This window comes from Castanea sativa, chromosome 1, assembly GCF_040712315.1.
Source record: "Castanea sativa cultivar Marrone di Chiusa Pesio chromosome 1, ASM4071231v1".
Classification (NCBI taxonomy): Eukaryota; Viridiplantae; Streptophyta; class Magnoliopsida; order Fagales; family Fagaceae; genus Castanea; species Castanea sativa.
Window position 1 is genome coordinate 11,401,147 of NC_134013.1, and position 13,389 is coordinate 11,414,535.

The 13,389-nt window shown below is 34.1% G+C and overlaps 3 protein-coding genes across 5 annotated transcripts; 2 read left to right on the plus strand and 1 right to left on the minus strand.

Annotated features, from left to right (window-relative positions):
• The first annotated feature begins 332 nt into the window (after positions 1-332).
• Positions 333-1,015, plus strand: LOC142642242 (uncharacterized). Its single transcript, XM_075816581.1, has one exon. It carries the CDS (start codon positions 421-423, stop codon positions 916-918), a length of 498 nt encoding a protein of 165 aa, XP_075672696.1. The 5' UTR covers positions 333-420; the 3' UTR covers positions 919-1,015.
• Positions 1,016-2,478: 1,463 nt separating this feature from the next.
• Positions 2,479-4,975, minus strand: LOC142622247 (WEB family protein At1g75720). Of its 2 annotated transcripts, none has more exons than XM_075795692.1 (2): positions 4,641-4,975; positions 2,479-3,176 (listed from the first exon to the last, which is right to left on the minus strand). In XM_075795692.1, the coding sequence occupies exons 1-2, from the start codon at positions 4,785-4,787 to the stop codon at positions 2,685-2,687; spliced, it is 639 nt and encodes a 212-aa protein (XP_075651807.1). In that variant the 5' UTR covers positions 4,788-4,975; the 3' UTR covers positions 2,479-2,684. The 2 variants fall into 2 exon arrangements, with proteins under 2 accessions (XP_075651807.1, XP_075651808.1); XM_075795693.1 differs by having other exon boundaries at positions 2,479-3,170; positions 4,641-4,929.
• Positions 4,976-8,467: 3,492 nt separating this feature from the next.
• On the plus strand, positions 8,468-13,302 carry LOC142622099 (hexokinase-2, chloroplastic). 2 transcript variants are annotated; one of them, XM_075795530.1, is made up of 10 exons: positions 8,468-8,600; positions 8,762-9,082; positions 9,349-9,499; positions 9,753-9,935; positions 10,770-10,844; positions 10,931-11,086; positions 11,197-11,292; positions 11,391-11,521; positions 11,988-12,069; positions 12,626-13,302. In XM_075795530.1, the coding sequence occupies exons 2-10, from the start codon at positions 8,796-8,798 to the stop codon at positions 12,962-12,964; spliced, it is 1,500 nt and encodes a 499-aa protein (XP_075651645.1). In that variant the 5' UTR covers positions 8,468-8,600; positions 8,762-8,795; the 3' UTR covers positions 12,965-13,302. The 2 variants fall into 2 exon arrangements, with proteins under 2 accessions (XP_075651645.1, XP_075651644.1); XM_075795529.1 differs by lacking the exon at positions 8,468-8,600 and having other exon boundaries at positions 8,657-9,082.
• Positions 13,303-13,389: the final 87 nt, after the last annotated feature.

The following is a 13,389-nucleotide window of genomic DNA, read 5'->3' on the forward strand; positions in this document are numbered from 1 at the left end:
TATGTACCATTTACCAAACACTAAGACTTTGTACTACCTAAGTATTACCCTGTTATGTGCTTAATTAATAAGTCAGATAGGCTCCACATATGTTCCTCAAATGCTTATCGTTAGCTATTCATCAAGTATTTTATTATGGGGGCAAAAAGTGTTCATCAATGATCACTTTCACTTCCAAACCTTGATTAAAAAGTTTGATTCGGACATTAACAAACACCCAAATACTCTTTAAACTTTGTAGGTACGTTTTTAAACCGATTTTGGTTGAAGATAATCAAAGGAATCCAATAAACAAGCTACCTTTTGAGGACAAGTGAAGCCCATACAAATGATTTGTGCACATGGAACTTGGCCAACATCTTAATTTTCACTACTGAAATATGCTGTTCGTTTTGAGTCTCCCCACATAAGAATAAACTCATGCTTGGAAAACCTCACCCTCTTTTTATATATCCTCAATTCCTCAACAACCAAACGACACCCATCATAGCATTTCACTTCCCGGAGGAGTCAAAGGGAGAGAAATACAATACAATGCTCAGGCCTCAAAGAGAGAGCTTTGTCATACAAGTAACAAGTAGTTGTGAAGCTCTTCATCAACAAAACCCTCAAGCTAGCAGTACTGTCTCTCCCAAGTTAAACTTTTCAGCAATGAAACTCTTTAATCGTTTCCGTAAGATTCTCATGCGACTGTTATTTTCACTTCCCTCTCGTGGGTCCTCAGCTTCATCAACAGGAATGGCTAATTCGGGGCCTAAAAATTGTGACAAATTTGAGCCACCAAAGACCTCATGCAGCTCATATTACTCGTCTCACTCGCATTACAACGAGGCCATTGCTGACTGCATTGAGTTCTTCAACAAGTCATCCTCGCAGGAAGGGATTTTGGATGGTTGTAATTCCGATGTTATGGTTTGACGTGCTTAATTTGATGAAATAATATTGTTTAGCATGTTTCATTTTTCTTTTTTGTTTTTTTTGTCTCATTGCTTTTGGTTCTAAAAGCAAATTCATACAGCGAATGGAAATTAATATGACTTTCAGTGTTTTAATTTCCTGTTTTATCTGTTAACTATTCTCTTCTTTTCAACTAGATTAGATTAGAGAGGTTTCATGTTTGCTATGTTGTAAATTGATGATTGATTAAAGTAACCTTTTGATGAATACGAATATGTCTTTGCACGTACTTTTTGTTCATTTGACTGATCTGTACGGTTTCTCATGTAGGCTTCAGCTGAATCAGTTTTATCTGGATAAGATAAATGGTTTCATGTGGGCCGGTCCAGGATTAGGATTCAAGACAAACAGAGAAATATATACCATGAAGATGAAAATATTTATAGCAGCAATACTAATTTTAATAGCAAAAATAAGTAATTATTGCTCTAAAACAAATGGAATTATAAATATATAAATTAATGGGGGTTCTATTATATATATATATATATATATTTTTTTTTTTTGAGAATTGGGGTTCTATATATTGATCTGGTTGAAAAGGAAACAAAATGTTGGGAGCAAGGTCATTTAATGGAGTTTAGCAACAAAAAAAAAAAAAAGAGTCCATTTGATGGAAATAATTGGGCTCTGACTTTGATGAGTGGTCTGTTAATCACTGGGCTGAGTGTCTGTCAATTTGGTGCTCAATCTGTTAGACATTTAGCACCTTTAGGTTAGGCCGTATCCAGCCCATTAGTTTGGTCCGTAGACAAAATGGCAGTCTAGTGTCTTCTTATGCTAACCCAATTTCGGGCCCATTTCATTATGAGGGTCCTCTAAAACTGGAACATGTATCCGTCACTTTGGGCCAGGCCTAGAGCCTACACGGTCGAAAAGAACTAAAGCATCCTTCTTCTTCTTCTTCTCTCTCTATCTCTCTCTTCTTCTTCTTCTTTTAAATTTTTCTCTCTCTTTTATATATATATATATATATAGAGAGAGAGAGAGAGAGAGAGAGAGAGAGAGATTCTTATCTGAAAAAGAAGAATTGAGAGCTTCTAGAGGTGACAACTGGTGTATATATATAGAGAGAGAGTTTCTTAATTGGAAAAGAAGAATAGAGAAACTTCTAGAGGTGACAATTGATATTACATATATATATATATATATATATATATATATATATAATTAAAGACTAAAGCCACTTTTAAGTAGGTTTTATTACACTGTACACACTTTTAAAAAATCATGACTTTAAAAGTTATAATTTTAGATTTTTTTTAGTTGTGTAAAAGTGTGTACCACAATATTTATCCTAAACATTTTAGTGCTTTCATCACCATTTTTAGCATTTCATGTTTGATTTTGTTTTCATATTTACTTCATCATTTATTTTCAATAGTAATCCGATGACAATAATCATTATACGAGTCATTTGTATGAATAGATGACACTTTATTTAAGTCATACGCTTATATGTATTGGATCCGGATATTGCACACTTACATACAGGAGAAAAAAGTTTTAAGAAAAGTATAGTGTCGTGTATATAAGGTAAGTTATTACATGTCTCTCTTATTGAAAATTCATACTCCGCTCAGAATTTCATTTCATTCCAGACCAACTTTACTGGCTAGAATTGCTTAGGATAGAAACAAAAGTCTTACCAAAAAAGAAAAAAAAAAAATTTTGTTATTATTCCTGGAAGCAAAGATACTATATATGTTGAAAATTTTGAAATGCACTTAGGGAACTCTTGGTAATGCAACTTCTGTGCTGCTCTTTTTCCTGGAAAAAAGCCCTCCTATCAATGGGATCAAAGGCTTTTTCTTCTTCCTCCTGAGGGAAGGGTGTCTCTCAAGTTTTTCAACACCTTGTGGTATTACAAGGTGTGCTAAGGAAGGAGGATTTGCAAAAGTCACATATCTTTTCTTCTGAAATTCCATTCCTTCTTCATTTGAAGTTTGTGTTTTGACCTCAAATTTTGTCGAATCTTCGACAACCTTGACATCTTCAATCTCAGTCTCAGTCTCCACCAGTTTCTCAGATTCACGTTGTTTTAATTGTTGGAGCTCTTGCCGTGTCCGATCAAGCTCTTCCTTCATAGAAGAGAGGCAATTTGCCATTACCATGCTTTCTTCTTTTGCTTTCTCAAGACTTTGTTTTGTCTCCTCTAACTCAGATGTAATACCAAGCCTTAGATGGTCATACCCATTTTCACTTGCTCCATTCTGCATCTATATAATTAAGCAACTTAGTATGAAAATTGAACTTTTTAAAGATTCAGACCATGTGCAGTGTTGTGCACATTGAATAAGAGTTTGTAATGCAACTATTGAAACAGTAATGTTTAATTCAGGATACAAATACTATTTTTTGATAAACAGGATACAAATACTATTCAATTCACTATTTTCTACCAGCTTAATTTTTTGGAAACAAACTTTACTAGGCTTATAGAATATTTTTTTTCTTTGTAGGTTAAGATTGATTATTAAAATGACACTGTAGGTTAGCTGTGTAATGGTTTGAAGTTTGCTTGCTTGTGATCTCTTCTAAAGTATTTAGTCACACAGTTTACGTGGGGAGAATGCGTGTTATGTGATTTGGTATCTACTTATTGCAAGAAAAAGAGATTGATTCCCTAATAAAGCTTAAGTAAGTCTTATAATTATATTACTGAAATTATAGTAACATTACAATAATATATTTATCTACCTTTATTCCCTCACATAATAAGGAAAGCCAAAAAAGCAGCTAAAACATAAGAAAAACTTCAATTGACCCTATGCACAAGCAAGCAGATAGAGCAGTATAAAGAATGCAGTTTATGATGGATGCTGATAGCCTCATATAAGAGAAAAAAAGGGGGAAAATAATTATCTCAACATGAGGCCCAAAAATTGTATAAATGCCTATCCAAATCTATAAATATTTTAATCAATACCTTAATTTGAGATATATTTGAAGATATCTATCCTATCATTCAAAACTAGCATCAAAACTTGATAAACTAGTGAGTACTAAATAGTGGAGTGTGTGCCTTCAAAATAAAAAATAGTGGAATGTGTTAATATGTCAACATTAACAATTTAATTCTCATTAAATAAAAACATCCACACCAATCACAGTACTATTTTGTTGATTGGTGAGGACCGTTGCAATTTATTTTTGAACTAGGTTGTTGATTGCAAAAATTTATAATTTGTGATAAATATTGCACGTGAGTAAGTCCAATGAACCTCCATAAGTAATGCCCATAGCCAAAATAATGAAATAATCGTTGACAGAACATTACATAGGACTATAAAACTTAAAAAGTACCCGAATATATATATTGCAAAATGCAAAATCAGCCTTTATGCCCAAAGATTTTTGAGATGGTAAAGAAGCTTAGATGGGCCAAAATTTGAAGAAGTGATCACATATAAGACAAAATTTAATCGCTTTAAAAGTTCAAAGAAAGAAAAAAAGAGAAGAAGGTATGCTTAACATTGCAATCCAACACAGATTAACTACTTAAAAACTAATCTAATATATCTCAAAAGGCAAAAGCTTTATAGTCTAGTAATATTACTTACAAGAGGGTTTGAATCTCCCTCTTCTATTATTGTAATTATCGAATTATACATATATATTTTTTAAAAAGAAGAGTAATCCATCATATCAAACTAGAGGGTGAATATATAATGAAGGGTCACCTCTTTGAGCTTGCTGGAATAGACCTCCCCAGCTAAAACTTTCTCACCAAACAATGTGACAGCCTCTTTGACAGAGCGAAAGGGTGCTCTTGTGTCAATCTCTGCCCTTTTGATCATCACAAGTCCTTCTTCCTTATCCATGTTCATTCACGTAAAGATGTAGAATATTGAATGAAATGTAAGGTGTAGAGACAAGAATGCTCTTTTGATTTTGGTTGTGTGTATGTGTTTGAGAGAGAAAGAAAGAAAGAGAAAAAGAGAGGGATGAGTAGGAGTGGTTTGGGTGTGCAAGGAGAGGAGAGAAGGATGACAAATATCATGGGGACTTGGGGGGAGCTTCCTTTCTTCGCGTCCACTTCACTAGAATTCTGTTAGTACTTACTTACTCTGCCAGCTTTGAGTGTTTGTGGGTGCTCTTGGTTTTGTGGCCCATTTTGGCAATTGATAGGGACTCTTCATCTATACCCCCAAGGCCTACTACTCTCACTTAGACTTTACCATGTGGGTTCCTCATTACATTATCTTTGAGTCTCAAGTGCATTTAGCAAAAGCCTATATTGAAAAGGCTAATGATAACCCATTACATAAATATGATAGAAGACAGGTGGTACTCTTCATTTGAGGAATCATTTAAAATTTTGAATGATTGTACATCATTAATAGATAAAAATAAAATAAAATATTATCATATCACTTCCATTTCTTAGCCGGAAAGATATATGACTATGAAATAAGGATTAAGTGGAACAAAATTGACTGAGTGGTAGAGTTATGGAAACAAATAAAGTAGACTATTTAAGTTTTTTTTTAAAATTTTTTTTATCATTTTATTTATGTTGGAGTTAGTAATTTACATTGTATAGAACTGCGCATTTTTTGTGTGATAGTTACTTTATAAGTATACAGTTTTTGTGGAGTTGGGGGACAAATGTCAGAGTTCAAGTCTCCAAGAAGGAGTTTTACACACATATTTACTTAAACTAAGTTAGAGTAGAATTTCTATCTTGTATAAAAATAAAAAAGCGTGATCAATTGGTGAGGTGCAATTCGTATAAAAAAATAAATAATAAAAAACTGAATTGAGTCCAAGGTTTACAGCTCCTCATCATTAATTGTGGAACCTAATAGAAGAATACTCTTTGAAAATGTTCCAAGTTGGACAACGCATCATGTCGGCCTGGTTCATTACAAATGTGACAAACTTGGGTGGAGAGCTGGAGATGGCATGAATGTGTGATATATACCCACATAGCCCTTCAATATTTCTGTGATCTCCAATTGTTTATGACTAAATGTATAATATCTGCCGTGGCTCTCCAACTCAATACATATTGCACAAATCTTTGTGGCATTTGAGAAACAGGGTAGTCCATGAAGGAATTAAACCGACTGGAGGAGAGTTGCAAACCACCTTACTCCCCAGTTTCAGTCATAGTCACTCATTGAAGTAATCCAACAAGGGGAGAGATTAATAAAGATCAATTGCAATGATGTCGTGGGAAAAATTGACCCAGCTATTACCATGATTGCTAGAAACTGGAGAAGACTTTTGGTGCTTGCTTGTTCCATCAAAGTGAATATCAACGTCCCTAGTCAAGCTGAGACACTTAGGTGGGCTGTCTCAATTACCATAAAGCACAAGCTAATCAATGCAAGCTTTGAAAGTGATTGTTAGGTTTGCATTGAAGGTTTACTTCTCCTAGCAATTCAATTCCTCGGAGAATCAAAAAGCTTTTGCTCAAAGCTAAGTATTTAACCAATTTAGTTTCTTCTTCTTCTTCTTTTAATTGGGTTTCTCGGAGAGCGAAAAAGGCTGCTTGTGTACTTAGTCTCTAATAGTTTTTTTCGGCTCTTTTCCTTTTGTTTTGGAGGGAATAAAAGTCATTTTTTTCGGAGGAAAAAAAAAAAAAGCTCAAGTAATACTTGTGTATCAATTTCTAAAAAATTCAACAAAATCATCAAGGATAAACAGATAAGTAACAATATATCATCAATCATTATCATTACTCGCAATATTCTATGCTGTCATCCTCATAGATAAGTTCTTCCAATCCAATTACCCTTTTGCACTAACCATTATTTCTTTCCATCATAGTCTTTTATTTATCATTGTTTGATGATATGAGGATATGACTACCAGGAGATCACATTCATTTCCATGTAGAGTGTATATATATAGTTAACATGTCCTTCTCCGTTCACCACCAAAGAAATAAAGTCATGTTTTATTTATTGTTGGGTGTTAGCACAATCTTAATAAAAGAGTTTTAAAGGCATTTAAGTTTTGTTTTTGAAACTCTCAAAAAAAAAAAAAAGAGTTTTGTTTGGACAGAATAGGGATGTTTGTCATCTCACTAAAAGAGAGTTTTAAAAATTTGAAGATTAAAAAAAAAATTCTACTATTTACATTTCATATTTTATAAATCCATAGAAAACCCTACAAAATCAAAAACCTTGTGCTTCATTAGTATATTTTACTCTTATTTAAAGTTCAAATCTTTGTTTTCACTAAAAAATAATTAAATTCAAATATCTCATTCTTCATTATTATAAATTTATAACTTGTCAAATATTTTCACTTAGAAAAAAGAAAATTTCAAATTTCTCGTTCTTTATTATTATAAGTTAGGTCCTTCTCAAAAAAAAAAAAAAAAGTGAGGTAAATTACAAATTACACTCCTAAACTTTGGGGGTGATTTGATTTTACACTCTGAAATTTTAGAATTTGAATTTTACCCCCTAAAGTTTGGAGTGTTTGGATTTTACACCTTAACGTTTTAGAACTTAGATTTTACTCTCTAAAGTTTAAGGTTGTTTGAATTTTACGGATTCAGATCCTCTAGATTTCCTAGGGTACTCTACCAATAGATTTTCTTAAATTTTAACCACTCTTTAATAATTTAATGGTATAGATTTTGTCATGTCAGTATTTCACTAACAATATTATTAAAATAATAAAATAATGTTGCAAACAAAATAATTAAAATTATTGTTAGTGGAATACTGACATGGCAAAATCTAGACCATTAAATCATTAAAGAATGGTTAAGATTTAAGGAAATCTATTTGGTAAAATACCTTAGGAAATCTAGAGGATCTGAATCTGGATTTTACACCCCCAAATTTTGAAATTTTAGGGTGTCAAATCCAAACATCCCAAAACGTTAGGAAGTAAAATTCAAATACTTCTAAAATGTAGGAGGTATAATCCAAATTCTGACATGTCAGAGTATAAAATCCAAGCATCACCAAATTTTAGAAGTGTAATTTGCAATTTACCCTTATAAGTTTATAACTTATTAAATTTTAAAAATTTTCTAAAAAAACTATGCCCTTAAATTGCTGAAAAATAAGAACAACCATCAACATTGCATCACTGCAAATTCTTCAACCCAAACCAGCAACAAATTATTTTTTTTAGAGAGTTTCAATTTATAGCGTCCGCTCCCGATAATAGATCTTTATTATCAGACAAAGACACCAATTAGTTTTTGGTGTAGGTGAAGATATAATCTCAAATCTCTTATAAAATCATAAAAAATTTTACTAACTGAGCTAATTGGAACCCACAACCGGCAACAAATTTTATTCATGCCAACAAAACAAAGAAAGTTATAAAAAAAAAAAAAAAGTTTCTGGGCTCGCCAACAGTGTTTACAGACAGTGCGCGTACTATGCACGCAATCGCATGTGAGAATATCCGAAGATGAGTAAAATATATTAGGTTAAAGATTGACCAGAACAAGAACAAAGCAGAGATGTTGCTGTGTTGTGTCGTTCTTAAAAAAAAAATGTTGTTGTGACTTGGGTCCACATCGTCTAGTCCGCCCAAACTGTAGCTTTGTTCCCCCAAAACATAAACAAAAATAAAAACAACAACAACAACAATTAAAAAAAAAAAAAACAAAAAAAAAACTGGAAGGTAACGACCAGTTTAGGTCGTTAGCAAAACCAAAACCGGTAAGCATAGAACTTGTACAGATCTACTAGACTAGTACGTCTTTCTTTTATTTATAATACAAATTTGAAACCTTACTAATAATACCATGTTATAGTACTACTCTACTTACTCTCTATCTCTCAACCTCGTTTTGACTCTCTGTATCTAATTTTCTTCATAGTACTTACTGTCACCACCACCAACAAGAAGAAGCAATGTCAACTGTCACAGCAACCTCCCCAGCCGCCGGATCGTTTTGTATTCCGAGATCACGGAGGCGCATCAATATGCCTCGGTTCACCATGACCGTCCGATCTAGTAACGCCGTCTCTGTTGGCGTTGCTCCAATCTTGACCAAGTTTAAGCACGACTGTGCTACCCCTCTGCCCCTTTTGCGCCACGTGGCGGATGCAATGGCCACTGATATGCGCGCTGGGCTTGCCGTTGATGGCGGGAGTGATCTCAAGATGATCCTCAGCTATGTTGATACTCTCCCTACTGGGTGTGTGTTTTTTTGTTACTTTGATCCTCTCACTCTATGTATGAATATGGACTTGGTTTTTATTCCTAATAATATGTTGGAAAAAAGTTAGTAACTTTATGCTAGTAAAGATCAATAACCTTCTTTTTCTTTCTCTGAATTTTTTATTTTTATTATTATTTAATTTGGTGCCAAAGTTGTTTTCGATTCTTAATTTTAAGTGGGCTCAATTTTGTCTACATGAATTTTAAAATGTTATCAAATTTATGTGTTGTGTATTGTAAAAGGAATGAGAGAGGGTTGTTTTATGCTTTGGATCTTGGTGGCACAAACTTCCGGGTGCTAAGGGTGCAGTTAGGTGGGAAGGAAGAGCGTGTGATCGCCACCGAGTTTGATCAAGTGTCCATTCCTCAAGAGCTCATGTTTGGTACCTCTGAGGTCTGTTTCCACCATCATTTTGGTACAATGTTATGTTTTTTTTTTGTTGTTGTTAATTAGTGTGTTTTGACCAAGAGTCATGTGGCTCATTAGAATTGTCTAGTTCTTTCTGTGGAGAGAAACCTGGGTTCTAATCCCCAACCCCACTTGATCCCCTCTCAATTGGGGTTTTTCATTTTGGTATAATTTTTAGTATGTTATATGGCAACTTTTTTATAAGCTGTTGTTAATTCTTTTGAGTCCAAAACTGCAGGAGCTTTTCGATTTTATAGCTTCTGGGTTGGCCAAATTTGCAGAAAAGGAGGGTGGAAAGTTTCATCTGCCACCTGGAAGGAAAAGGGAGATTGGATTCACATTCTCTTTTCCTGTGAGGCAGACGTCTATAGACTCCGGCATACTAATCAAGTGGACAAAGGGTTTTGCCGTCTCTGGAACGGTTTGTATTTTACATGTTTATAATGGCATAAGTAGGAGATGCAATTGATGATTTTTGCCCTGTTTCTACTATTTATATTAGCAACGATATTTGTGATGAAATTAGATTATAGTATTGAAATTTGTGCGATCAATTCAATTCCATTAGCAGTAGTACCTGAAAGGTGGCAGGGATATATATTGAAGCATGATAAAATAACTTTTTGGAAAAAGGATTATGCTCAATGAGAAAAGTCTCAGCTGGGGAGGGGGACACTGTTGTAACATGATTGCCTTAAAAAAAAAAAGGGAACAGTTTATGATATAAAATTTATGGAAAACGTGTACTCCCATAATTGTTTTAGCACTTCCCTTCCAGCTCCAGAAAAGGACTTTTCATTAGTCAATTTCTGTTTGGGAAGAAAGTATCTTGTGGCATTGGTTGATTCAGTTGGTTGGCTATATGCATATCGACCAGAGGAGCTTCTCAAAATTTTTCAAAGCTGTGATTTAGATTGCACATGAGTTTGTTTGACAAGACTACAGAAAGAGAGCCAGTTTATGATGTGGTAGGAACTAATTGTAAGCGAAATAAAGCCTGATGGAATCTAGGTCAAATGATGGTTTTTAAAATAGTTTTGCAATTCCATTTCAATGAAAATTAGACTATGAACAATCTTATATTGTAGTGTTTTGTGGCTGATCTGACTTATAGTAACTTTTGTTTGCTGTCTTTGGTCAATTTTTAATAACCTTAATACTTTCTTTTGGTAAATTTCAGCCCTATTTCTTATAGTGGTGGCATAAACTTGTTAACTTTATACAAGCATAATGGAGAACTTCGAACTCCTTACAGGCAGGAAGAGACGTAGTGGCTTGTTTAAATGAGGCTATGGATAGGCAAGGACTGGACATGCGGGTGTCTGCCCTGGTATGTTGTTCTTATGTTTGCTTCTTCTTTGAAGAAATTTGTAGATCAATGAATTGATCAAGATTTTATAAATTAATGCAAAGTAGGTTAATGATACTGTTGGAACATTAGCTGGAGCAAGATACTGGGATGACGATGTCATGGTCGCTGTCATTTTGGGTACTGGAACCAATGCTTGCTACGTTGAACGGATGGATGCTATTCCTAAACTTCAGGGTCATGTGCCTCCTTCTGGAAGAACGGTGTATATGAGTTCCCCAATGCTTATCTCTCCCTTTATAGATTTTAAAATACCCATTGTTTAGATTATAACCTTAATTTAAAATTTAAAAAAAAAAAAAAACCATTGCAGATTGTTAATACTGAGTGGGGAGCATTCTCAAATGGTCTTCCTTTAACTGTTTTTGATAGAGACATGGATGCTGCTAGTATTAATCCTGGTGAGCAGGTAAGCTCTAGTTTCTGTTTCAATGTTCATTTATTGTTTAAGGTATAATTGAATTATGGAATACAAAGTCATCAATGGTGTTCATATTTTATGGACAGATCTTTGAGAAGACAATCTCTGGAATGTATCTCGGTGAAATTGTACGAAGAGTGCTACTAAAGATGGCTGCAGAAGGATCCTTGTTTGGTGAATCTGTTCCAGAAAAACTATCCACTCCATTTGTACTCCGGTAACTAGAACTTTCACTCTTCTTCACCAAAAATCTAGTGATGTTAAATTTCAAATTCATCTTAAGTTGTTCTTGTAGATCTAAATGAATTCTGTTGCTATCTGGTTGAGTTATATTTACTTTGCATTCTATTTGGGCCATTGCTGTCTGTATCCTGTTATGGGACTTTTTTTTTTTTTCACATTTTGGTTCTCATATCCTTGACAAAATGATTGTTGTGCTTTCAACAAATCTTCAGCATTGTTGTGTGCCCCTGCATTTTCATTTCAAATCAGGAATTACAATCTAATTACCCTTGCTTGAAAGCTAGGTATAATAAATCATGAAAAACTTGATTTTCACTTATTCATGAAATCTGCAGTGAGCTGACCTATCTTTAGGACAATTTCCCTTTTTTTCACAACTAATCTTCGGTCAGTTATAATTAGAGTTCTCATTACAATTGTTTGTTCTGAACTAATGACAGGACTCCAGATCTTTCTGCCATGCAGCAGGACACCTCAGATGATCTTAATGTTGTCGGATCAATCCTCTATAACATAGCTGGGGTAAACTCCTTGCATTGTCCCACCCTTTTAAAAATCAACCTCTATATTGTGATAATGAATAAGAGGGTTGGGAAGCATGGACTGTGAATAAATTGCATACGTGAGAATAATTTTCAGAGGCCTCTTGATAATATTAAAATTTTGAATCAATGTGAGTGCTGGAATATAGTACAGTAGATATCGGAAGCACTTATTTCTACACGCACAACATACATGAGTGGCATTCTGACTGTACTATGAGAACAAGTGGAGTTTTGCATTACTGGTTCATAATTATTTTTTTCAAGATAATAACAGTTTTGTTGACCTCCATGTATCTTGTAAAAAGAAGGGCGGTGGGGGGTTGGCATTGAAAGATTGCAAGTGAATAGAAGCTGGGGCAACTTTGTTTTGTTAAATAGAAAACGCATACCATTGACATATGCTTGGAATATCTTTGACCTATTTGTAGGATGTTGACTACAATGAAATATGTAGTGTTTCATTAAAGTATTCTATGAAATCTTTTATGCAGTAGTCATTTTCTTTCTTGTTTTCTTCTGAATCTTGGGATCAGGTTGAGAGCAACTTAAGTGCAAGGAAGATTGTCCTAGAGGTTTGCGACACTATTGTGATGCGAGGTGGCCGTTTAGCTGGTGCAGGAATTGTGGGGATTCTGCAAAAGATGGAAGAGGATTCAACAGGTCTCATCTTTGGGAAGAGGACAGTGGTGGCTATGGATGGAGGCTTGTATGAGCATTACCCCCAGTACAAAAGATACTTAAAAGATGCTGTTAAAGAGATTTTAGGGTTGGAAAAATCAAAGATTGTGGTTATAGAACACACGAAAGACGGGTCTGGTATAGGGGCTTCTCTCCTTGCTGCTTCAAACTCCGAATATGAGCACGACTTCTAGGGTGTGACAACATCCTGATGACCGACTTATAGTATGGACATTTAATTTATCTCCAAGTCAGAAAAGTATCGAATTTAGTTTTGTATTGTAATATAATTTGTCATTGGGTTAATAATTAAGAGTGAAGAGAATAAGAGCAAAGAACACAATAAGAGTCTGGAAAATTGCTTCAATGTTATAATGTAGCTGTATTTTTAGAACTCATGCACCATTTTCCTATGGTGCAATTTTGTGTATGTTTTATGCAGCAACCATTCCATTCTAGTTAACGATTGTATTTAATCACTGATTAAATTAGTTTAGTATCCTTGTAGCAGAACTCACATGGGATCCTTTTTTCACTTCTTGGTTCTCATATTCTATACAAAATGATTGTGATGCTTTCACCAAATCTTCTGCATCAGTAATAGGAGAAATATTCTTTT

Bases quoted from the DNA above. Each gene is read 5' to 3' on its own strand.
- LOC142642242 (XM_075816581.1), top strand. From the start codon at position 421: ATGCTTGGAAAACCTCACCCTCTTTTTATATATCCTCAATTCCTCAAC.
- LOC142622247 (XM_075795692.1), bottom strand. From the start codon at position 4,787: ATGAACATGGATAAGGAAGAAGGACTTGTGATGATCAAAAGGGCAGAG. The intron at 3,177-4,640 runs GTGACCCTTCAT...TTAATTATATAG, and splicing joins ATTCCAGCAAGCTCAAAGAG to ATGCAGAATGGAGCAAGTGA.
- LOC142622099 (XM_075795530.1), top strand. From the start codon at position 8,796: ATGTCAACTGTCACAGCAACCTCCCCAGCCGCCGGATCGTTTTGTATT. The intron at 9,083-9,348 runs GTGTGTGTTTTT...GTATTGTAAAAG, and splicing joins GTTGATACTCTCCCTACTGG to GAATGAGAGAGGGTTGTTTT. The intron at 11,087-11,196 runs GTGTATATGAGT...AAACCATTGCAG, and splicing joins TGCCTCCTTCTGGAAGAACG to ATTGTTAATACTGAGTGGGG.